General features: G+C 38.6%; 1 protein-coding gene across 6 annotated transcripts in view; it reads right to left on the minus strand.

The window, feature by feature from the left end:
• Window positions 1-26673, minus strand: part of LOC145479127 (putative E3 ubiquitin-protein ligase HERC1) — a 304004-nt gene that overhangs the window by 32173 nt on the left and 245158 nt on the right. For 5 of the 6 annotated variants that reach the window (XM_081457396.1, XM_081457404.1, XM_081457389.1 and 2 more), the window contains 10 exons: window positions 22922-23252; window positions 21194-21375; window positions 19069-19224; window positions 13554-13779; window positions 6269-6744; window positions 5208-5377; window positions 3357-3522; window positions 3128-3204; window positions 2110-2281; window positions 1299-1379 (listed from right to left, as the gene is read on the minus strand). In XM_081457396.1, coding sequence (XP_081313522.1) covers window positions 1299-1379; window positions 2110-2281; window positions 3128-3204; window positions 3357-3522; window positions 5208-5377; window positions 6269-6744; window positions 13554-13779; window positions 19069-19224; window positions 21194-21375; window positions 22922-23252 — 2037 coding nt within the window. Of the gene's footprint in view, window positions 1-88; window positions 846-1298; window positions 1380-2109; window positions 2282-3127; window positions 3205-3356; window positions 3523-5207; window positions 5378-6268; window positions 6745-13553; window positions 13780-19068; window positions 19225-21193; window positions 21376-22921; window positions 23253-26673 lie in introns of those variants that run through there. The other variant, XM_081457429.1, reaches the window with a different exon arrangement.

The raw sequence follows: 26673 nt of genomic DNA on the forward strand, positions 1-26673 counted from the left end.
TTTAATTTGAAATTTTCATAGAAACCATTTTTTATTATTACATACATGTTAATAATGAAATAAGAAGTATCAGGATGACAGTGTTTCTTGTTTAAAATAATATTATGAAAACTAAAATGAGAATGAACTTCACGAATCCCTTCAGCTGCTGTTTGAGGTGTGACAACTTTAAATTAAATGTTACTTAGGGATTCCAGGATATACCAGGATATACCAGGATAGTCTGTGGTTAGGATCGAAGTTGTAGGATCGAAGTATGATTAGGTGTTAAAAATCCCCTCTGCACTGACAGATGTCGGCATGGGTCAGTTTACCACAGCAATGGGTCATGACAACTTGAAATAGACAGACGTCTACAATTCTGGCACGGAAACCCGTCGCAGGGAAATCGTCTGAGAAGCGAGGTTACCAGGTCAAACTGCTGTGATTTCTTTTACTTAGAAGATTTCGTCGGTGGCATTGGTATGTTGCTTAAGTTTAGGCTTCTTCCTTTTCCTTACGTTTTTTGAAACCATGTCTCATGAAGCCAAAAAGAGGAAATCTCAAGGTCTACATCGTCTACATCTACATCTGTGCTTGACTCTCTCGTTGTGGAAGTTTTGGAATTGCGTCCGTTCTCCAGCAATTTTGTGCGACTAACACTTGTTGTAGTTTGTCCTTCAGCTTTATTGGCGGGACTAGTGTCCTTGGGTTCCTTCAATCATTCTTCTTGATTATAGTGCGACCTGTGGTCGCTCAGAGCCAAAGACCTTGCTCGACGCTGAACCTGTGGGTTCCACCAGATTTTCACCTCTTTGGCTTCTTCGAAGACGAAAATGGGCAAGAAGTTTTCTCACGTTTTTGTCCTGACATAAAGAAAATTTGACAAGAACGAAAGCTAACTTGCGATGAAACAACCAGATCGAGAACAGTTCGCGCGCACAAATAAAAATAAAATATCACACCGCAAGTCGCATTACATACGTAACAAGTGGCGGTGAATTTTAATTAGAGGTGTCGACGCGCCGTAAGGGGTTAATGAGGTTCAAAAATAGTTTTTTTCCTTTATCTTAAAAAGTAAAAAAGCTTTTTTCCCCATTCTTTTTGTAAAATATTTATCTCAGTCTTCTCAATTTGAACAGCCAAGAAAAGATCTTTTGCATTTTTAGTAAAAATCCATCTACCATGATACCTTAAATGGTCTCAGCAAATGTCTTGGCCTAAAAAGCTACATGTAGTCCAATACAAAACAAAAATTCTTTTAAAACGGCCACTAACAGGGAATGAAAGTGAGGAATGAAGTATTTCACGCACTTTACCTCAGAAAAAGAGTGCTCATCGACACCACTCTCGTGAATATCACGTATTCCACGCAAACTCTGCATATAAAGTGAGTCAACCTAGTGAAAAAAGTGTGAGAGTAAAGCACATAATTTTTTAATAACTTTAATCTACTCCAAGAAAACACCAAAAGAAATAACCTTTTTCATGTCCACTTGTCTTCATTAAAAGAGGCATGAGTCTCGGTAACTTTATTTTCCTTTCATTTTGCCCTCCGAGAATTTGTGGCACTAATTACTAATTGCACCAATTAAGAAGGACGTTACTGTCTCCAATATCCAAAAAAAGCAACCCAATCAGATTGCTCAGACTACCAAGATCACTCACAGCATGAATTGATATAATTTTTACAGCTATTAATAACAGGTATTTGATAACCACTGCAACCAGATGTATATAGCAGATCCTTGGTGACATCTTCTCAAATTCTTAGTCCCGGGTTTTCAGAGTAAGAGGAACAAGATAATATTTATTGTTCGTTTTCTTGGGACGGGTTTATATCTAATGGCCAGTAATCACTAGCGCATAAAATCAACATATGCAGATGCAGTAAGGAAATTTGGCAAAAAAGACGCTAACTATTAACGCCTGACTGCGACTGTCTACATTACTTGTGGTTATGATTATGTGCTACTGAAAACCAGCCTTGCCTTCATGCAGCCGCTCTTCATAGCAGACTGCATGGGACAACTACTTCAATAACAAATCTACAGCAAGGCAGACTGCTACTTGTTTAATTTAAAACAAGGAACATGTTGAAATAAAATAAACAAAATGTTAAAAGCACACCTCCTCTATGTCATCAGGTACAAGAGGCACAGCCACCAGTTGTTTCCACACCATTGACGCTAGATGGAGATCAAGCGGTTTCCTTGTGCGTATGGCCACACCCATTAATATCCCAAGAAAGGTAAAAAGCTCCAGATCAGAATCACTCGAGGCAGCAGGATTCAACAGAAACCTGTACACACACGATCAAACCTCCATTAACTCTACTTCCCTTATTCTCTTACCAGCCCTTATTTATAACCATTATACAATTGGTTTTACTTCATTTGCTGTTTTTCTTTATCATATCAAAGTAGCAAATCATTAACCATATCGAAAGACAGGAAAATGTTAGCACAGTAGCAGTGTACATAGCCTGCGAACAGGCTTCCTGTGAGGACGGAAAAAATTTTGGTGAGCGTGAAACAGAAGAATTCGGAGAGCTAAGCGATGGGGGCGGGGACTCACCCGGAGACTGTTCGCAGGCTACAGTGTACAAAGAAAATCATGCTTTGCAATTTCGTTTTAAATACGGTTAGTTTTAGAGCTAGCTAGTGTAGAAACCATAGCCCTAGCCCTACCCATATGTAAGAGAAAACGAGAAACCTCATTACGTTGGTACCCCGGTGTTAGATATTTTTGTTAACCAAAAAATCAGTCTAACATGTGAGAGTGACCCACTGTGCAAGCAAAGCAGTTTTGAAATAATTCACCGCTGCCGAGGCATTAGGTTACTGCCAGAAGAACTAGAAATTTACAAACAAGATAATTCTGACCACACACCGTTTTAAAGAAACACGAAAGAGCATTCTTAATTAAACCTGCAGTAGCAGCTGGTTTTCTTGTTTATCTAAATGCCATTAAACTCACTGTCTCTGAAAATTAGTCAAAACCTGTGTTATCTTAAAGCTGGATAAAACAGTAAACCCCTCCCCCCCCCCCAAAAAAAAAGAATACAAAATGTAAAATTAGTAAATAACTACAGCTGTAAATAATGTTAATAACTACAAGCAGAACTTCCTAATGTAAACATACTGACCTGTCCCTATTATAACCAACCTCGGTGATACTGTTTGGAGTTGGTATGAGAAGCTTGACAACATATGATTGAAGTTCCTGAACACAATAAGATAGAGTTAATTCTTAGAATGGAGAGGCTGATTTTCATCTTCCCAAAAATGTTTTTGTCCCCAGACATTTCATCATTCAACTGACAGACTTCAGCTTCACTTGCCTTCAAGTGTGTTTTGCAGTAGGAGGGACCTCACCTGGCACATCTCAGTGATGGTATCATCAAAGACACCGCCTGCATCATCAGCTCCTTCACCAAGCAGGTTGACTTTCCAGGCACGAGATGGAAGACGCAGATCAGCTGGGTTGAGTTTCACAACTTGACGAGCTACCTGTACTAGCATTGGTTGCGTTTTCTTTCCTCTGAACACAAAATACATACTGTATCACACCACTAAGTCAAACTGACTGATGTTCCAAGCAAAGCTTGACAAAACATGGAAAACTTGCAAAACTGAGGAGTTGCCATCACTTCACCTTTACCTAACTATGTGCGCCAGAGTGGAGCATAAGCCTTGTAAAAATAAGATAAAAGCGTATTTCACTTTTTCTTTACAACAGCATTTTAAATGTAAGAAACGACTTTATTTTTCTTGACAAAGTACTAATTTCAATTTGTCGGAGCTCTTGTGTAATAGCTTGTCGTTTTAATAGCAAAACTCAGAGAAAGATCTATGTTACTTTAGCGCCGCCATGTTAGTGCCCTTCCGAAGGACACCAGCATCGTGTCTCTTTGCAAAACTCTATAAATTTGGGTGAAACATTTTTCGAATAATGCACATATGGAAAACCGCACAGACCTTGGCAATGTTGCTTATATATCAATCATTTATATCACAGATTTTTGACTTTTTTGAAGGGTTGCGATTGTTAGTTTTGATGGTATGACAGTGAAAACTAGCAACTGGTACAAATGTTTTACTGATATAAAATAATTTTTGAGATATTAATAGCAGTGAATCATCTGAACTCATCTTTGGCACTACACTGTTAATTGTGCCACTTCAATGGGCCTGGTAAAAACGAACCTAACAACAGCTTCATGGTGATCTAGCTCACCCTTTCTGTATATGGTGCAAGGTCTTGTGCTTGGCTCTTGGCGCAGGTGAACACAATATATGATTTTCTCTTTGATTTTTGGAACTAAATAACACAACCGTCCTGGCAATTCAGCTCATCTTCTTGAATGAGCCTCTCAAATGCAGCCACAGAAAAGCCAAAATACATGGCGAAGAGACTGGCTATCTTTTGGCACTTGACTGTTTTTTTTTTCCACTTCATCTACACCTGTACCATCAGAAGGATTTAAGGGCTTGATTCAACTTTAATGTTTGGAACTATCTTTTTCAAGACTGTCTAGAACTTTTAACAACAACTAGAACAAAACTTTATTCTATTTTCAATAATTGACAGCCATGAAGTTTAGGTTAATGTCTTACATCTACACTTTGTTATCAAAAATAATTAAGTTAGAAACTAAAATCTAATGACATATGAACCTGCAGGTAGTCTAGACTAATCTAGGCGGGCCACATCTATATTTCCAACATTGCGACGAGCTTGCAATTACAAGAGTGATGGTTTCAACAGAAAGCCTGCAATTTACTTCAAAACTCAAAATAGAGTCTTGATTAGCCAATCAGTGTTCATCAAGAGGGGAAAGCCAGGAGAGCCTATCGTAATGCTAAAGAAGACAAGTAAAATTATCAAGCTTTAGTAACAAGGTGATATCAGCACCGCAACCTGCCTAATCATGTATGTAATATCGATGAATTACGTAGGCCTTACCCAGACATTTTACCTAATCACCTAATGGCTAGAGCAGAGTAAAACGCTGAGGGTATACTATTACTATGACGACGAGGATGGCGGTGGCGAGGACGATGACGACAACAACGACGACTACTACTACCACTACTACTACCACCTGACAAATTAGAAATTCTTTCCACCACCAAATAAAAACACAGCAGACCTTTGTTTTGCACCATTTCATCCCAAAACCAAGTGACAAATAGAACATGACCATGAGATAACAACTTACTTACCTCTTATCTATTCGGGTCACTGTAATTTGTGGTCCATAGTTTTTTCCCTGAATCATAGTTCGCCCAAGTGCCCTTACAATCGGAAGGTTGGACACACGATTCGCTATCAATGGCCTGAGGTGACCAAGGACAAATCCAGTTGTACCTTGGTTGAATAGATGAGGCTCAACCTAAATAAACAACACATTGTATCCTCACAGAGGGCATTGCTCAACTGAATGTGGCAATTGAGACAATTTGTCTCAATTTCCGGGTTTTTGTCTAGGTCACACGTTTTGCCCCAGACCATGTGACCCGAAACGATTGACCGCAGTGAAATATTGAGGCCTAGGAACTAGGCAAGGGTCACTGGTCTTCAATTAACTTCTGTTCAGAACTATGGAATAGATTAGACATTTCATTAAGGGATGCAGTTGCTGACTACATTTAAATGTGGCTTGTCTAAAGCCGTTTTATGAATGTTTATAATTAGTTTTCTTCTAACTTTTGTACATATATTCTTAAATGTTCTTTTTATATTTTATATTTCTCAATTTGTTATTATTCTTATCTAGGTAATTTTTTGGGGACCCTTCTGTAAACTGCTCTACTGCGATGTTGGTAACCTCATTAAAGATTACTACCACTACTTTGGATAAGGATAAGATGCAACTTACAGCAAAAGTTTAAACAAAATTCCTTACATTGGGTTCAGAGCCACCTTGAATTTTGGAATTTCGTTCTTTGGAATAAAGTAAAAGCCTAGGTTAAGCTTAAAACATACGCCACTAGAACAGTTATACTCTAGACTGCCAGCACTCTTTTTTTTTTTTTAAGTTTGACGCGAACGCATGAATACAAAGCAAAGATTTTAACTTTTCCAATGTCCCAACAAAATCTACCTCTCTTTATTTTCACTGTTTTGAAGATTTCTTCACGCCATTATCTTCCTAAAATTGCGTGTCATCATTTCGAGTTCAGTTTGAAAAACTTCAGGAGCTGCTGATCATTTTGGGCATTATGCAGCTATCCTGAGCTGTTTTGATGGTATAGCCAAAGAACTACAATCACATGATGCTTACCTCATCTGGGTTAAAGTTTATTAATCGCCAACATGATGAAATCAAATCTGAGAAGTGATACAGCACTCGTAACCTTGTTCTCACAGCCTCGGTGTCAACACATTTAATTGCTTGGAATTGGGGAGGGATAATGGTGGGGTGACCCAACTGCAGAGGCGAGGGTGTTCCAGGTGTTCTAGGAGGAACCAATGGTGTTGTCCATGCTGCACTATGATTTCGACCAGCAGAAATCTGTTGGATGTTCTTGCCTTGTAAGCCTGGGATAACTACTGGCTGACGCTGTGTAGTGTTGTTGCCCAGTCCCAACTGACCCTCAGAATTGTTACCCCAGCCCCAAACCTCCCCAGAACTTGTCATCACAAGCACATGCTCAGCACCAACTGCTACATCCTCAATGAAATGTGTCGCAAGAGTTGGCACTTGAAGAGGCTTGCTTTGACTGCGAAGACGACCCTCTGGTTGTCCTGTAAGACGCTCTGCAAATAACAAACCAGTATCACACAAGGAAACAGCTTACATTGTTATATAATTACAGTTCAGTTGAATCTAACGCCCACTCTTATTGGCTGATTTAAAAGTCATGTGGCAATGGCTAAATCTAAATGTTTCTTTACTTTGATATTTTCTTTTTATTGATGCTCTATTCATGCTTATTTAAAAATTAAAAAGAAAAAACTCAAAAGTACACAGCTTACTAAAAAAAGACAAATTCGAACATTTACAATGTAACAATGCTAGAAATTTTCAATGAAAAAATTTATGCCGTTTTCAGTTTTCAAATTATGAGATGCTTTTAATAAGGTAAAAGAGACCGACTCTGAGCACTCAAAAAGACCCCATTCCAGCGAAACTGTTGATTTAATTATGTATATTTTTCTGTTTTTGTTAATTATGTCAATTCTTTTGTTTTCCTCCATGTCAGTTTATTCTAATGTAATTTCACGCTTTCCTCTCTTTCTATGATGTTACTGAACTTACAATAATTTACATTTGATAATGGTGACATGTTGTCACCGAAACGTCATGTTTTAATATCGCTAGCTTTTACCCTAAATGAAACTTATTATTTACTTATCAGTACAAGGATCTCATAAAACAAGGCGTTTAAACGCCTATACCCGCTTGCCCTCAGATCAACACGGAGTAGTCCATTGTTTACTTTTTGTGACGTTTAAGGTAAAATCGGGTTTTCAGCCGGGCCTCAAAAACCACTTGAAGAATAACCCAAGCTGATTTTAATACATGTTTTACAACAACAACAGCAAAAAAATGTTCCAAAGGCGAAGTTTCAAGGAATTTGGAGTTATGGCACATGTTAAAAAATATCTCATTAGGAATTTGACCTAGTAACTAAAGGGATTCTTTTAAAAAATTGTCGAAAAATAATTGTATGTTTATTCTCAAATGGTGCTCAGGTCAAGTTCTAACCTGTTTTGGATAGCTAAATACTTTGTCCTCAGGAAAAAGTATTGATAAGCTTTGGTTCTCCTTTACACCCGAAGGCAAATTAATGGCCCTTGCGATCGGCCATTTTGATGACTGTCAAGGAGAAAATTGGTTTTCTTGATTTTCTCAAATTTAAAGTGCTTTGAGCTAATAAAAACTATATCACGTTTCATATATACCTAAGGGCTATTTGCAGACAAAAAAAAAGAGAAAAATCGACTTTTCGACTTCTGCCGTCCTATGTTTGCTAATTAAAGAAATTCATTCTTAAAGCCTGGTTTTCACTTGCGACGCAAGCACAAGTGCAAGCACAAGCGCAGACACAATAATTCTTATTTCACAATGAAAACCGCCTTGACACAAGCACAAGCACAAGCATCAAAATATTTCCTTTTTCTTGTGCTTGCGCTTATGCTTGCGTTTGCACTGCAACAAGTGAAAACGAAATACCGCTCAGGCATAACACAAGCACAAGGATATTTACCACGTGGTTATGTTTGGCCAATGAAAACACTGGATCCTGATTACCTTGCGCCTAAACAGTTTTCCAAAATGGCGATTTTGCTTGTGCTTGTGTTTGGGTCGCCAGTGAAAACCAGGTTTAAGTTCTTTTGTTTCATTGTTTCAGACCTACTACAATGAAATGCTCCATGTGAACATCTTTTTGAAATATCCGTATTTCTACAACATTGGCGATTGGACTCAGCAGAGAAACTTGAAATAATTCACAAGATAAAAACGTTTCAAATCGTTTTTGAGGTTATCAACTGCTTCTTATTCAGCAGTCCACGATTCGCAGCCACACAGGCTTCCATTTCATCTGCTTACTGCCCCCCCAAATCCATCAATTACATGGACAAACCTTAAGCACAAAATGTATTACAGGAATTGACAGTTAGAGTGAGCAATAGCCATTACTGTGGTTCAGTCCTTGTCCAAAAAATCCGCGAACGACCTGACAGGGTCAATACGACTCATTTACCTCGTTTGTATGTCACCCCACTGATTATTGCAATAGCAGCTATTTATTTTGAATTTCAGGTGCCAAAAGATGGATTTTCTATTGTCCTCGCCCCTATTAAGTGCCCACCCCAGATTTAACACACAAAGTTTGCCTGTGTTTTGGAAAAGGTAATGACAGGTACGAGTCCGCAACAGAAAGTGACCACCGATAGAAACATTCATTCTTTATTGTTGTCTTAAGAGTGACCTCCTGGAAATACTACGGATAGGTGTGCAAAATGCAAAAATTGAATTCCCTCAAACTTTTTCACAAGAAAACCCTCTGGAAACTATTTAGGAAAATACAACTTTTAGTTCGTTTGGATTTATATTTTTCAAGTAAAGTGATTTTTTAATTTTCACCCTTGGAGAAGCCCTCGAACCACTGAAAAATGTGCTTTGTATTTGCGACTCATGTAAGAAAACTAAAACAAATATCAAAACTATTTCGATATTACACAATTCAATGACCCTTCCTTTACAAAGTACCATTATTAAAATTGGAAAAGATTCAAACCTGAATTTTACCCTCCTAAACAGCATTATCAGAAAGCTTGATTTTGGCAAATTTCAAAAGCAAAACTCCCTACCTGGTACATGGATTCTGCTGTAAAGATGGTACTCTATAGAAAGAGTAAGGATTCCTCTATCGTTCTGTGAAATAAGATTTTGGGGCAACTCAAACTATGAATTTAGACGATGGAAAATATTTACGGTACTCGCTTGAAGTTTATGACCTTTGAACTTACAGTTGTCTTCATGAATACAAGAGATAACCTAAACAACAGTTGGAATTTTAGCCTGAATGCGACCCTTTCTCCCATTTAAATGATTTATAGTTATTTTTTATCTTCTGTGGGCAATTTTATCGAAAGTAATATTTTTTACACTGAAAAGGAGTTCTAACTTGTTTACGAGTATTTGCGTATTTGTTGACTGAGGCGGAAATTTGTGAATATTAAATTGATTCCATCTAAGTTCTATTTTGTGTGCTGCAAGGCATTTCGTGTTCTCATTAAAACAAAATGGTATTGTCAAGTAGAAGGTTTTCTTCTCAGATTTTAAAACAACATATAACTTTTGACTTACCGGCCACATGCATGGCTTGATTTACTCAACAGCGTTACACCGGGTGTGATAGCGGGGAGATGGCGTGACGATAATTGACAAATCGCTTTTCGCGAATCGAATTCATCAAAAAATATATATATGTAATATCTTTCTTTGAGACTACTTGATAAAGACTCTTGTGAAATAAGTCTGCAAATTTTGAAACTCTTATTGCTGTGAAATAAAAAACATGGATCTACTATTTTTACCCCATGGTCGTGTCATCCTCCAGTGTGGTATCACATGACAATAACAACTAAGAAATGGCCACCTGCAGTTATTCTCAAATCGTTGGGGGCACGTGTGGTCCTAGTGTTACGAATACTGCACATGTTCAATGTGTTTTAATATGAAAATGTGACAAAGACATTCAAGGTGATTTGAAGGCTATTGATGTGAGTGATTCTTCTCTGGATGAAGCAAGGCTACTGTTGGCTAGAGCAGGTCAGTGTATGCGTAATTCAATTTTCTCTTTAGATCGAAAATATTGCGAAAGATTATTGAGAAAATACTGAATGCTACGGTAACAGACAATCACCATGAGGCCCAATAAGGTGTGATTTCATGATATGCGAAGTCAAAATCTAATGGCACTCTTTCAATGTAGCTGACTGTGCAAAAGCGTAATAGTCTCTTGAGTTATATTGTGGCCCGGCTATTTACAAGTTTCTCCCACAAAAATGATCCCAATACTAACCATGTGGAGAAGTGGGACTAGAAATTAAAGGTGGGGCAGGGGGGGAATACTTGTCGACTTGCCTCACTACAAGAGATAAGTCAAGAGAAACTTTAAGGTAGTAACATATAAGGGAATTACAGAGATGACTGAAAAAAAAAAAAAAATTTGTAGACCCCGCTTGTTATTATGAAAATCCACGAATCTGATGACTTATCGCATTGTTGTCCTCTTGCTTGTTAAATAAGGTATAAAGGCACCTACAAGCATTGAATCCCATTCACTGAACAAAAACGCGGATGGCTCCTCTGCTTTCTTCTGTCGCCAAAACATTCTCACATATCATCTAAATTGCGTAAGAAAGCGGAGTCCTATAAAACTGCGTGACATTTTCTGTGATGCCTTTCTCAATGTTATCCAAGGGCTTAGATCCCCGGGGTTAGGTTGCTGTCGCATGGTTTTTCAAAACCCTTACCATTAAACTAAACTTCCAGTAAATGCATATCACACATTTTGTTTCCAAGGTTGTTTTGACGTGGATGAAGGTATTTTGAACACAACAGTATGCCCTCGTCATCGGGACCTATAGGGGATAAGGTGGCATAGCAACAAAAAGAACTGTTCCTGTCCAGAGCAATGGATACAACATGAGAAGAACCAGAAAGGGGATCGTGGGATAAATCTGGTTCAGTCGAGAAGACTCCACCCTCAGACGCAAATTTTGTTGTCTGTATTATCGTTTGTCTCACGATGTAGTCACTTGAGATGTAGATCGCGACGTTTCAACTGCTTACTGCTAGTCTTCTTCAGGCGATAAGGTTGACTGATTGCACGATATCATTTATATCACAAAGGTCGGCTGTGATTGGTGCATTTCGATCCTCCTATTGTTCCACTGTTCCGACGAGTAGCTGTTCCCTCAGTGGTCCACTGTTGTACTGTTCCCCTGTTGTTGTGTTTCTTGATCTTGGGCATCCATGCTTCAGGAATTTCAATTCCACTATCCCTGTTGATGTTATTAGGGTGAAGTCTTATATGAATAGCTTCCTTGACCCTACGTGTGTACCAGTGAGGATCTCGATCAATAAACTTGACCTCATTCCAGATAGGATAGTGGCCAGTCTTGTGGGTGTGTTCAGAAATGGCAGAGGTCTGGGTACGGGTGAGTCGTATATCCCTGTCGTGTTCTTTGATCCTCTCCTGCATAGATCTCCCTGTTTCCCCAATGTAGACTTTGCTGCATTCACAGGGAATCCTGTAGACAACACCATCTTGTTTAGCTGGGTTGATGGTGTCCTTTGGTCGCACTAAGTGTGACCGAAGTGCTGTGTCAGACTTGAAAACGGTGTGAATGCCTTGTTGTTCTAGGCAGCGGTGGAGAGACTCAGAAACTCCTTGGACATGAGGTAAAACAGCGGTGGATTTAAATTCTGCATCGGGCTCTCTTCTTGGGGTTGTTTGTGCCTTTGTGATCTTCTGTACAAACAAGGAGGGATATCCGTTAGAAACAAGTACAGATACCCAGACTTCCGCCGTTTCTGAACACACCTCGAATATCTTTGCCACATTATCCAATTTTAACAAATTGAACATGTGCGGGATTCGAAACCCTAGGACCGCACGTGATGCACATGCCACCAACGATTTGAGAATAACTGCAGGTGGCCAGTTTTTAGTTGTTATTGTCATGTGATACCATACTCGAGGATCACACGACCGCGGCATAAAAATAGTAGATCCAGGTTCTTCATTTCACTGTAATGAGAGTTTCAAAATTTTGTAGACTTATTTCACAAGTCTTTATCAAGTAGTCTCGAAGCATTATGATGTCAAAAGATATAATAAATATATTTTGATGAATTCGATTTGCAAAAAGCGATTTGTCAATTATCACCACGTCATCTTAGCGCTATCACACCTGATGTAACGCTGCTGAGTAAATGAAGCCATGCATGTAGACGGTAAGTCAAAAACTATATGTTGTTTTAAAATGTGAGAAAACCTTCTACTTGGCAATACCATTTTGTTTTAATGAGAACACGAAACGCCTTGCAGCACACGAAATAGAACTTAGATGGGATCAATTTAATATCCACAAATTTCCGCTTCAGGAAACAAATACGCACGTACTCATGAACAAGTTAGAACTCCTTTTCAGTGTAAAAAATATTACTTTCGATAAAATTGCCCACAGAAGATAAAGAATAACTACAAATCATTTAAATGGGGGAAAGGGTCGCATTCAGGCTAAAATTTCAACTGTTGTTTAGGTTATCTCTTGTATTCATGAAGACAACTGTAAGTTCAAAGGTCGTAAACTTCAAGCGAGTACCGTAAATATTTTTGGTCGTCTAAATTCACAGTTTAAGTTGCCCCAAAATTTTATTTCACAGAACGATAGAGGAAGCCTTACTCTTTCTATAGAATACCATCTTTATAGCGGAATCCATGTACCAGGTAGGGAGTTTTGCCGTTGAAATTTGCCAAAATCAAGCTTTCTGATAATGCTGTTTAGGAGGGTAAATTTGAATTTTTTAAAAAAAATTCAGGTTTGAATCTTTTCCAATTTTAATAATGGTACTTTGTAAAGGAAGGGTCATTGAATTGTGTAATATCGAAATAGATTTGATAATTGTTTTAGTTTTCTTACATGAGTCGCAAATACGAAGCACATTTTTCAGTGGTTCGAGGGCTTCTCCAAGGGTGAAAATTAAAAAATCGCTTTACTTGAAAAATATAAATCCAAACGAATTAAAAGTTGTATTTTCTTAAATAGTTTCCAGAGGTCTTTATTGTGAAAAAGTTTGAGGGAATTCAATTTTTGCATTTTGCACACCTATCTGTAGTATTTACAGGAAGTCACTCTTAATGTGATTCCATTTGTATTTGAATAAACTGACGTTTCTACTAAGCCTCATGCTAATTCCTGACAAACACCTATTGCATCCACCCCCATTTTCCCAAGGGTGGTTGCTTAATAGGAGTTTGACTGTAAATGTACTCATTCTAATTTAATGTGTAATTTTTACACAAGATAAAACCCCAAAATACCTTGTCCAAATGTGAAAAGCCGACCATCTCTGGTTAAAACCACAGAGAACTGTGTGCCACAGCATACTTTCTTAACACCGACACCTGCAAATGTCTCTATGGGTATTGGTGAGGGTCTAGCTGTGGAATTCTCTAGTCCAAGTTTACCATAATCTCCATCACCGAAGGCCCACACAGTGTTACCATCAACAGAGAGTGCTAGGGTGTGGTTCAAACCACATGCCACCTACAAAACAATAAAAATCAAAACACTGGCTGTCATTCACATCAATTGAATATAGTATAAGTAGTGGTTTTCTCAACAATGTCATGTATCATATAGTTCAGCCTAAAGTTAACATGGGCACCTTTTCTTTTAGACACCTTGTCAATGAATGTTCATTGTTAGAACAAACTTTCAATGACTGTGGTTGTGAATTGCATCTGTATCATTTGGTGATTGTACCTGTACTTCATGATAATGATAATGATAATGATAATATTGCCAGATTTTCGTAGCAGTGAGATTGAAATCAAACATTCAAAAAAGACTACACACCATTTAAATTTGTAAGACATGTTTCAGATACTCAGAATCCATCTTCAGTTAAAGGATGTTTACAAGTGAGTGACTTTATATAAAGTAGGTAACAAGTAGGTGTAAATTACAAAAGGTAGGATAATAGTTACAAAACAGTGAAAAAGTTACATACCAAAATATCTAGTGGTATTACCGACATAACAAGTATGACATCCTACACATGTAAATTTGTAAACCACCTGGTTTTATGAAACCACCAGACATTTTGGCACCAGGGTTCGTGAGCACTTACTCTCGGATCGCAATTCCCATATCTATAAACACCTTCAGGGTTCTGAGTCATGTAAGAATCTATGCTCTTTTAATTGTTTTTCCATCTTAGACTCAGCTCTTACTACTTTCCAACTTAAGATCAAAGAAGCCCTTAATATTGAATGGGAATGACCCGCATTGAACAAACAACTCAAACATGTTAATTTAACACTCTTAATTTAATTTAACTATAAAAAATTGTGATAAAATATTTCTAAGCATGTTGAGAAAGGAAAGTTAAAAATATTGTTAAAAAACGATGACATTTTGACGTTGAACTAACGTCATTATCAAGTCAAAATGATAGTTAATAAAAAATGTATAAATAGTCAGTAAAACAATAGTTCAATGGATGTGTTAAAATGTTTAAAATTAAACAAAGAGTTTCGCACGGATGGAGTCAGTTTGCGTGTTCAAGCTTGGATTCCTTTCCTTTATGCAAAGCATCTCATAGACGAGGCAATCGAATTTCCCTTGGCACTTTCAGAGAATTCGAAACTGGCTTTCGTTGAGGAGGCTTATGTCCCCGTGGGCTTCCAAAAGAGGTTTTCCAATCGCCGAGTTTTTATGTTCAGCAATACGTTGGGAGGTGTCGGGCTGTGTAGCCGACATAATCTGCATCGCACAGATCACATGAAAATAAATAAACCACGCATTGTTGATTTACGATTGGAGGCTTGATTTCTTTGGGCTTGAGATCTTGTTCCAGTTTCTTGCTAATAAATACTGGTTGTAGGGTAGTGCCAATCTTGTGGCTGAGATCGTGCATTTGCCTTGTAACCGCATTAGCTGATGTTTGGTCCTTGAAGAGAAGACCAACCCGCAAGACATGGCCGTCTTCCACTTGTCTTTCACATACACCGGATGAAAGGTTCAGGATAAATTTTTTAATGGTGGAATTAATGGTCGTTATCGGATAATCAAGTTCAGTAAAGATGGAGTGAAGTCTAGTGCATTCTTGATTGAAAGCTTCAGTTGTAGAAGATAGGGCATATGCACGGTGAATCATTGTTTTGAGCAAGCAATGTTTGTAGCGTTTATCCGTGTGGCTTTGGAAATGCAACAGCAAGCCAATCTTCAATCTTTGTTCCGTTCTTGATTATTTCCATGCCGATAAAGGGGATCTTGTTATCAACCGGAAGCTCCATTGTAAACGACAGGCTGGGGTGGAGGCCATTAAGGGTAGTCAGAAAATCAACTGCAGCATCAGTGCTAGGCATTTTGGCCAGGGTATCATCAACATATCTCTTGCATAGCGTAGGCATCAAACCATTACGGGTAAGCTTGTCTTCAAGGTGACACATGAAAACATCAGCCATTAGAGGGCCAATGGGCAAACCCATTTTGACGGCATAGGCATCAAACCATTACGGGTAAGCTTGTCTTCAAGGTGACACATGAAAACATTAGCCATTAGAGGGCCAAGGAGCGAAACCATTGCCCCAAGTAGGTGTAATTTACACCTACTTGTTACCTACTTTATATAAAGTCACTCAGTTGTAAACATCCTATTATGTGACTTTTTATACATTTTTTATCAACTATCATTTTGACTTGATAATGATGTTAGCTCAACGTCGAAACGTTGTCGTTTTTTAACAATATTTTAAACTTTCCTTTCTCAATATGCTTAGAAATATTTTATCGCAATTTTTTATAGTTAAATGTTTAGAAAAATCGCTTCTTATTCATATACTTAATTTAATTACTATCTGTATTTGGCATTTTTCACAGTTTTGTACTCGTCTCTTTTTATTCTCCCACTCTGTTGTATCCCTTAAGTATTATGTAACTTTTTCACTGTTTTGTAACTATTATCCTACATTTTCAACCCTCCAAGTTGCGACCATTTTAGTTGCCATGGCGACTAGAGTTTTGGAGCTGGCGACTAAATTAGAACGCAAGTCGCCAGCTTGGCGACTAAAATTAACGTGACCTATATGTCAGGAGCTTGAGCGGACTACCATCCAGAGCGAAAAGAAAAACGTTCTGAGCATTAAGAATTCACTTTGCAAAGCTAGTTGTTGTGGGATATTAACCAACAGAAATGGAGACTGAATAAAATGAAATGTTACACGGTAAACAAAGATCAAGGAGTTGCATTCAGTTGAGCTTGGGATGCGACGAAATTCGTTCCACTCAACTGAACTTTGGCACGTGTCAATTTTACCTGGAAGCGTGAGACAATGCACGCAATCCGGTCATTTGCCATCGAAAAGAAGAGGAATTGCAAAAGCTTGGAAAGCTCGACGGTGACAGGATCCACAATATATTTGAGAAACATCCAGATGTATTTGAGAAACCGATTTTGTTTCAGTGGACATGAAAATACTTGACTTTACAGCAAACTTGATAACACAAGCACGGGGGATTCTATAAATTAAAAAAACTGTGATGAAAAGCGGCTAGCAGTTGTAAATAAATTTCACTTGTGTGAACGAACCTGGGTTTATTTTTAAATTGTCAAAGATTTCATCAATAAAAAATATCCGTCTTAGTGATTGCCCTAAAACTTGTGAAAGTATTTTTGCGTTGAGTATTCACATTCCGCGGGTCGCATATTAAATTCAAAACGACAAACAATTTGAGCGTGAACTTTCCTGTCCATTTCAATACAGTCTTCAATTTTCAGATGAAGTTTTATATCGTTTGCTTATTCAAGCAGAAAACGAGGTTGAACATTTAAAAAAGATCATAAGCGATAAGGTAAAAATAGTGTTCACTTTATGGTTTGAGCAAGAATTTGATGCCGCCTTGATAAACATTGGAAAACTTTCCGCCATTCAGCTGTGAATGAGGCTATCTTATTTTAACTTGGTATAATCTGTGTTGTTTGCACTGCTTCTGTTGTGTGAATTATAAATGATATACACAAATATTTCTGTGTTTTGTGAAGCGACTTTTTTTCTTAATTTTCATCAAATATTTTAGCGGGAAAAATGGTGGTAAACATACGTTTCATTCATACATGCTCAAACAAGAGTTTATAATGAAGATAGTCTGAACCTTTGGTTTTTGATATTTGTGGTGTCACGTGTAAATCGATGGAGCTATTTGAAGGCATTTACATTTGCATTATTATAACCATTGTAAAAGATTTATTGAAAGTGAAAGCCAGTCAATTTAAAATGACTGAATGAGAACTGTGATCAACTCACAACACAGTTGCAATAATATAGTGCTTTTTCATTGTGATCAGAAACTATTTCATTTGATCATCAATCATTCCAATAAAACCATATTTGAATCAACATTAGGTAGTTCTTTCACTGAACGGGACTTCAATTTACTTGGTGGTTCAAGGAAAATGTTATTAATAATACAGTTAGATAATAAGATTATTATTTATTATTAATTAATTATTAATTTATGCATATATTTTGGCGACTAAAATTTTTCACTGGCGACCAAACCTGAACAGTCAGTGGCCAAATGGCCACTAAGGAAAAAAGTTAACTTGGAGGGTTGATTTTGTAATTTACACCTACTTGTTACCTACTTTATATAAAGTCACTCACTTGTAAACGTCCTTTGACTGAAGATGGATACTGAGTATCTGAAACATGTTTTGCAAATTTAAACGGGTGTGTCATATTTTTAAAAGGTCCTCAGATTTTCTCCCATAGGTCTTTCTCAAAAAAAAAGTATGTGATGCAACCCCGCAATACAGCCATGCTGTTAAGGTTGCTTGAGGTTTTATATTAAGCCTACTAACTCCAGCAAACGTTTTGCCGAGACCTCGGTAATCGCACTGAGATTTTACCGAGATTCAGGAAGACACAAACATCTTCATGAGATTGGCAAGAATCCCGCCGAGGTTGCCAAGATTTAGCTGAAAATGGCAAGATCTGACCGAGATCTTTTAAAACTCCGTTTGGAAAGACAAAACCTTCTTCATTAGACTGGCAAGAATGTCTTCTAATGAGTGCATTTCTCCTGCAGGCAACACACAACAAACTTGTTGAAAGAATATTCTTGCCAAGGTTGTTAACTGAGCAATATGATTGCCTGATTACTGATGGTTTTTTGGCTGTAGAATGCATGTAACCACGAGGGAAACCGTGGACATCTTGTGCAGTTTTTTTTAAAACAAAACTTCATAATTGATGAACCACGTTCCACTGAAACTGCATACACAGAACAATTTAAGCAAAGTGCAAAACCTGAACATAAAAGTTTTCATTGATGGCCATCCAATGATGTGAAGTTGTCACTTTAAGACTTTTGGCTTCACAGGGCCGTAAATCTGTGAAAATGAATTTCCCTCTGTTTGCTAGCTTATAGTTTGCTAGTCAGTTTGGTAACAGATTAATGTTAACTTCTTGTTCAAGAAACGGCTGAGAATAAAGGTAGTTCTCGTAATAAACTTGTGTATTTCTTAATTCATAAACTATGATTTTCGTACTTAAGATTGTTACGTATACACAACTGAAAGTGTTGTATCTCGTGTATATCTTAGTCTTATAACCTACATTTGTTTTCAATTGTTTTTGGTATTACTTTCTTTCCTTCTGTAATCAAAACTTTGTGAATAAAGATTTAATTTCATTTGATTTAATAACAGTTCTGTTGCAGCAAGGATTCAAATCTTAAACACAAAAAAAACTCGCCGAGAAAGTTGCCAAGATCTCGGCAAACATTTAATAGTCAAAAGAATTACTGTGAATTATATCTGCAAAGTACCTGTCCCACTTCTTTCTTGTCAAGTGCCATGACTCTCTCAGGTAATTTCTTATTTGCTGTGTTTCCATGTCCCAAGCGTCCGTAGTCTCCATTACCAAAGGTAAACAATTTACCATCTGAAGTAACTACAGCAGAGTGCTTAAAGCCACAAGCCAGCTGAAATGAAACAGATAACAGAATCAGCTCAGTGGAAAAGTACAGAGGTAGGACTCCTGAGAACACACCCGTTTTGAAAATAACTGCTACAGAAATTTCTTAGGATTCACGTTTTTTGTAGGACGCACAAAATTTCTTAGGAGCGTTACGTTCCTCTAGAAATCATTCAGTAAGAGAGTATGCAGTATTCAAAATCCCTACTCCTATATATACACAAACGAAGCATGCAGCTTCTACGAGTCTTTGACGTAATGATGAAGCAAACGAAGCAAATTTACGTTTTGATAATCAAAATAAATCTGTGATTTTCTTGCAGTGTTTTCCAACAGAATATAAAGTGTTCTCCTTCGTGTTTCTATCAAGTCAAACAAACACTCACAAAAGGTTAGAAGAACTCAAAATAGTGGTGCAAACACTCAACAACAGTTTGTGTTCCTACGGTAGTACTTATTCTTTAAATATTTCTTGTTTCTTAAACAAAGCGTAAGTCAAAATAGGTCCACAGTGCATACATTCATGGCTAAACAGTTATTCCAGTGACACAAGTTATTTTACTGACCTCTGGCTAAAATAATTGTGGGAAACCTGAGTAAATCATTTCTTATCATTAGGTAAAATGAATTTCTCCAATGATGAATAACTGAATTTCCCAAATGATAGAAAACACCTCCAATAAAGGTCTAAAACACACTACTTTCCCTTTACTTTTTAATGATTTTCTGTAGTTTGGACCTGGAAATCCCAAAATGATGTCAGGTCCAACTGGACTTAGAATATCTAGTTTAACGAAGTATGAAAGTCAGACTATTCACAGTATTAGTACAGGCTAGAGTGAAAGTCAGGCCATTGATTTCTTTGAACAACCTGCTGTATGCATAATAAACTGTGGGGCTGTATGGAAATTGCGCTGAGGATTCACGTTTATGCTGTTTGTGAAAGATTTCAAGAGAATAAAGCGATCATCTCATAGTTTTGCTTACGAGAGAGGCAGCATTATAACACAGTAATACATAGATTTAGGCCAGCCTAAAAGCGTACCTCCTGGGCCAGGTTGTTCAGAGCCCGATTAAGCTAACCCAGGAAAAGGTAGAATTTTGATTTCATGTAACTTTGCAGTGAGGTTTTCTGTATATTGTTTGGCCTTCTGTTTTGAGTTTTAATAATCACCATATACACAAAAAAAAAGCAGCAAAAAACATTTGTATAGAAGAAAAAGTTATAATTTGGTTAACTTTTAATCCTGGATTACCGTTGAGTGGCTTCCAAACAATCCTGCCCCATTTTCAACAAGTTAAGCTGACATGAGCCCGCAATGCAATTGAAAACCAGCACTTGGTCAGCGGTCAACTTCCAACACGTGACCTTGACGAGATGTAAACTTGAGCCCGCGATATGGTCAAGTTATACTGGTCAGCGGATACCTTGTTTTGACAGGTGTCAATTGATCATAACATGGAGGTCCAATATCAAAGAAATACACGGTAAACCAAAGCTGCATGTTTCTGTCAACCTATTATTTGGAGTATAGCCGCCACGTTGCGCAACTCCGTCATTATTGTCGCCGTCATGCGTATGCGCCCATGAGCAATACCGCTAGCCATGATAACCATAAGAAAATCAACTCATGGGTTTCCTTTTCTTTCCCATATGAGTATGGGGTTCCGCTTGGCGGCCAAGGTGCCGCCATAAATTTCACCCCACATTTGCCATGCATGGATGGTTCAAAAATTAAACTTGACATCGTAGCACTGAAATGGGTTGCTCACTTATGCTTCAAATTTCAGAACTTTACAGCGATGAATGACTGTTCTGTACGATCCATTTAATGTAAAAAGTAGCTTTAACTTAGCAGCATACCCACAGGAAACAGTAGATTGGAGCTCTGAGCAGTTCTTTCTACAATTGATTAAGTGTACCTACTCACAACAAACTGATCAGATGGTGGTATAAATGACTATTGTCTACTCACAAATGACACTTCCTCGCCCCTGAGAGCCTCTATTTGTCTGGGCCTTCTCTGTCTGTCACTGTTACCATGTCCCAATTTTCCATAATCCCCATCTCCCCAACTGAACACTTCACCACTCTCAGTCAGAGCCAGCGAGTGGCCATCAGAACCACAGGAAGTGGCCAACTGGGTAACTACATAGCCTGACATGGTGTAACGCAAATGACCATGATTATTTATGTCTTGCATACAGTACCGATCAGAAGAAACCTAACAGGGAATGCGTTTGCGAACGGGAATGGAACGGATACAGAACGGGTACGAGAACGCGAATGGAATGGGTACAGAATGGGTACAGAACGGATACAGAATGGATACCAAATGGAAATCGAACGGATACGGAACAGTTACGAATCACAAAAATGGAAAAGAGCGTTCTCCAGAATGCAAACTATAAGAGAACGCATTCTTCAGAACACATGGTAGTAAGTTACGCTATCAGAGCGCTTACCAAGGATTTGGAAACGATGTAACTTTAAATACACGTTTGTTCAATTTTTGTCCAGCCCGGCGATCTTGAGAAAATGACAGAACGAATCATCTGATGTCTTTTTTTATTTCTTTTTACACGCACTAAGGAAGCATCTTCCATGCATCTTCTTGTCCATTTCGTGTTCATTGCGGCCATTTTGTTATTGTCAACAAGCTCAACTTATGTCCAAAGAAGGAGATGGATGGATGAGTCGAGTTAGACTGGGATTGAAAGGTTTCCTCATGAAGAGAAACACAACAAAACATGGATATCTTGGTTGACCTTTATTACGGTGTTGTTTACCAACTTTGCGAAAGGATCGGTGAGGATAATGTTCAGTCCTTACTGAAAATTCGCCCGTGAAAATAACGTCAGTAAAAGTATCACAAAATGGTCGCTTCGGCTTTTTGTCAGTACTTTGCTCTGCTGGCGTCCTCCAGCCAAGTGTCTGCAGCATTCGCCAAACAGTTTTCGCCGATACTTCAATGTTAAATCTCACTAAAAGTATTCGTGTAAATACAAGAGCCGAAAGCTTGTCTTTTGCTTGCATTTTTTCATCGATGGCGTTAAAAGTACTTGGCAAGCTGTTTTACTTCTTCCTTTCCTCAGGCAATCACACATTGCCGGTCGCTTTGTATCATTTCAGAAAAAGACTTACTATAAACTGGCCTTGAAGTTACAATATCATCTTCCCATATTTTTCGAGTAACTGGACTCATATTTTCACCACGAAAATTTAAGTTTACTGTCCCTATTCTCGCATAAAGGTGACAGTTTTAACCCATTTATGAAATGCAAAGGAGTGTCGCTAATCTTGTAAACGAGTTCTCGGAAACCTCGTTCCTTTGAACGAGTTCCAAGAACGCTTACTGATGGAACGCTAACAGAACGGGAACAGAACAGCACAGAACAGATACAGAATGGGAACAGAATGGATACAGAACGGATATGGAACGGATACAGAACAGGAACGGGAACGCGTGTGGAACAGAAACGGAACGCGTTCGGTCAAGCGTTACCTGTTAGGTTTCTTCTGATCGGCACTGTACTTTCTATAAAATTTCCAAACATTCAATAGAAGAGATTCACCTTTAATGCAATTATTCATTCACCTTATGGCACATGGAGACACTATCTTCTTCAAAAACATACTCTCCCTTGACGCTTTTGTAAGTGGAAGTAAAATGTGAAAAATAGGTGCTCTGATCTGTACTAACCTTGCAAGGTGGAGAGAACTGTAAGTGAAAACAGATCATCAGAGTTCCCCATACCCAGTCGTCCATAACTACCTTCGCCACATGCTTGAACAGCTCCATTGGCTAACAACACAAATGTGCAGTTCTGACCGCAGATTATCTGCTGTGCACGCCCAAATGATTTTGCCAATGTTGGTATGTTAACTCCTTTACCACACTGGGCAATTTGCCCATGTCTGCCTCCTCCCCAAAGGAACACGTCATACTGATCTCTTCCATCCCAATCCTCTGGGCACTGCTGGGCCCAGCTCATCACTTCCTTGTCCATGGATAGTGTCCAGGTTGAATTGTCCTGATGACAAGTAGCATGTACACTGAATTATAAACTATTGCTTATGTCCAGTAATGATTAGCTTCTAACTTCACTTCACTAATCCTGTACAAAACCAGACAGGTTACGAGAACTAAAGAACTTGTCATATCAGAGGGGGACATGGGGATTTGCGGTGTTGCAGTGTTGATGTTTTTTTAATGCGGCGATGAGGTGAATAAAATCTCAACTTGCGGTGTTGCGGTGATCTCAATCCCTACAGTGTGTGATGTTTGTGTTTTCACGCTGTGGTGTTCAGTGAAATGAAATTGTTTGCAGTGCTGGGGTGTTTTGATTTACCTTTCTCAAACCTAAATTTGACCTAAATGTAGCATGTAAACTTTGTTAATCCATGCTAATTTATGACAAACACGTACCACTGAGGTTAATAATTTGTAACAAAATACAGACCATCACTTTCTAGTCAATCTTCCATATGCTTCGGCTGTCAATCCGAAGCTGTTTTCATTTATACGTAACTTGACAAGTAACTTGACCTCTGCCACCCAGGGGTCAGTGTTCGGTGTCTGGGTAGACACATAGAGGAACAAGGGCAGAAACAATCCTGGAAATTCTGGAAACGTCAAGGCCGAATATTATGTATTATTGACTGTGCAGCTTTTTCCTATGAAAAAAGGAAAAGGCGGCGAAAACTACCAGCCACAAAATATATTCAGATGTCGTGTCGGCAGGGAAGAAAGAAGGCTTTCTAACCTAAGGAAGCTTTGTAATTTACACACCTTTACTATTTTTTTCCTTTTGCTATTCGGCTTCGTCTAGAGGTCATTCTGATACCGGTCTCTACCTGCTCCAAGGTCCTGCGACTTTCTTGACCTTCTACTTTTTCAAACGATTATCGATATCGAACGCAAACGCAGCTAGCTCCAGAAAGCAATACTTTCAGGCCAGATAGCGCTTCAGTCAGTGGGTTTATACACCAAGAAAAGTGAGCGAAGTAGAACAAGAGAGGGATCTGGGTTAAAGGCCATCTCTCGAGGTTCCTCTCTTTTAGGATGCATAGCAAGCGTTTCCGTGGGGTTTGGAAACAAAGAAACACCGAGGAACGGGATTTTCGGTGTTTTGTCTGTGCGGAAAATGGTTTACTTACTCCATTTTTTGTGCTGCAATTCTTTGCTCCCGAACCCTACAGAAACGCTTGCTACGCAGGCTACCTCTCTTTTTTCTTCATCCGCTTCCTAGCTTTGCGCAAGGTTTCTTCACAAGAGCAAGAAAACGGATTTACAGGCATCAGCAGTATCGACATATGCGCAATGAAAAGCGTTGCGATGTGCTTATCTTGTGGAAAATTGTTGAGGTATAAAAGTATTATTTTAAATGTAGACTCGAATCATGGCGCTAAAAATACGTGTTGCAGTGACAGTGTTTCGTTGGCTTTTCTTGCGATGATGCAGTGTTCGTTAATTTTTTTTGCGGTGTAGTGGTGTTCAGAACCCCTCATGTCCCCCTCATATCAGTTAAAAGGCCTTGACATGACGATCAGTTAACGGCAGTAGGAGAGCTAGAATGCATGACAATGAAAATCAGATTGTAATGATTTTGAATTTCCTAATCTGAGGAATTGATTGCCTTTACTAGACACTTCTTACAAGTTATTTAACATCAAACCCGCTTACCAAGGCATGTGGTTTTGTTCAGGTGGCAAGTGGATTATTGCCAAAGTGCTAGACTTGCCACAAGTCGACCTCATCAGGGTCCGAAATTGCTCTTTCCTGGTCGCAATGCGACTAAAAATTTTGCACTGGCGACCAGAATTTCACAACTGGTCGCCAGCGGGCGATTAACTATTTCAAGCCACGATAATTACACAAACTTTGATTTTCAGTCAAATCAACTAAAATAAAATTCAAAGCCGCCCGCCAATTGGTCACTTACTTTTTACCTTTCCGCTGCTTTTGAAGTATAAAACCGATTTTCCTGTTATTATAAATCTACCACAACGTTTCCCAGCCACGATCAGTGCGAAGCTTTGCCGCCGTGTTTTTTCAGCGGTTTCCCATAACATACGTATTGTGGGCGCAAGAGGCCACGTGCGTTCTTTTGCTATGAATATTTATTCAGGCGATGTGGTGTCCATAGATGTTCTGAACTCTTTCTGTAATTTATTACAAAGTGGAGACGGAACATCCGCGAAGAAATTAGTGGAAGATTTTGATATTCAACATGGTGATCCGTCGATCGTCTTGACAGAACACGAAAGGAAAGATCGTTTTGAACATAGAGCAAAGAACCAGACAGCAGTTTTCAGTTGGGTACATTTCTTCTTCAAAAGGTAGAGACAAGAGGAGGTATAATGTTGACTTGAAACATTTGGCAGTTGCACGAAACTGCATATATGGCTGGCATTTGATTCATGCGTCGTGGTTTTTCAGTGGTATGTGTATAAATAATCAGCGTGTTTGTATTTAATCTTATCGTTAGCGGAAAAATTGTCATCGCGGCCCCAAACATGTTCTCTTCGTTCTGATTCTTAAAAGAAAAATTGGCGACCAGAACTTTCCATCTGGAGATCAAAAATTTTGGTTTGTGTTTTGCTGTGAAGGAAAAATTTTATTGACACTTTTTGGTGACCACATATTTCCATATGGCGACTGAAAAAAAATTTCAGTCGCCAGTTGGCACCTGCCTAAAAAAGTTAATTTCGGACCCTGACTCATTAGTTTCAGGGTAGGGTAGCTATGCAAGCGAAGCGAGCTGCAAGGTTTTAAGCCGACTTGCCTTGCTAGAAGAGTTTTCATTTGTGTTTCGTGCAAAGAAATGAGGAGTGGCGCGACTTGCAACGGGTGTCTCAGATTACCTTTGTGGGTCCTTGACTTGAATATTCAAGGAACGTATTGATACCTTTTTTTAACTAAAATGTCCTTCAACTGTTGTTCTGAACAATCTCCTACGTAAGACACTGAAATGCCACGGGAATTTAGGTTTGAGATCTAATCTTTCGGCACAAGCGAAATCAGCGAAACCACTGCTGCAGCAAGATGACAGCTATTCTCTCCATTTGAACAATGAAAAGGGTGCTGAGCTAGCTCTCAAGTCAAGCTTTTCCTAGCTCTGGTCGGGGCAGAAACAAACACCTCTCTTACACTTCCACAGTCTTGTGCTAGTATACACACATTGAGCGACAAAAGTGTCGAGACACTTGGCAGTAAAGTTCGATTTTTCAGCATCTTAGACACATTTTCCTCACTCCCCCCCAAACAATGTTGATTTTTCTATTTCTTAGACTGCACAGACCACAGAGTCTACACAACATTGAATTGGGGGGTCGGGGGTATCAGAGAATTAACGCTAGATGCAAATAAAATAGAACAAGTGCTTAAATATCGAAAAGCATCATTTCCTAAACGTGTCTCAACTACTTTTGTTGCCCATTGTAGTCGCGCAA

The sequence above is a fragment of the Orbicella franksi genome, chromosome 1, assembly GCF_964199315.1.
Source record: "Orbicella franksi chromosome 1, jaOrbFran1.1, whole genome shotgun sequence".
Lineage (NCBI taxonomy): Eukaryota > Metazoa > Cnidaria > Anthozoa > Scleractinia > Merulinidae > Orbicella > Orbicella franksi.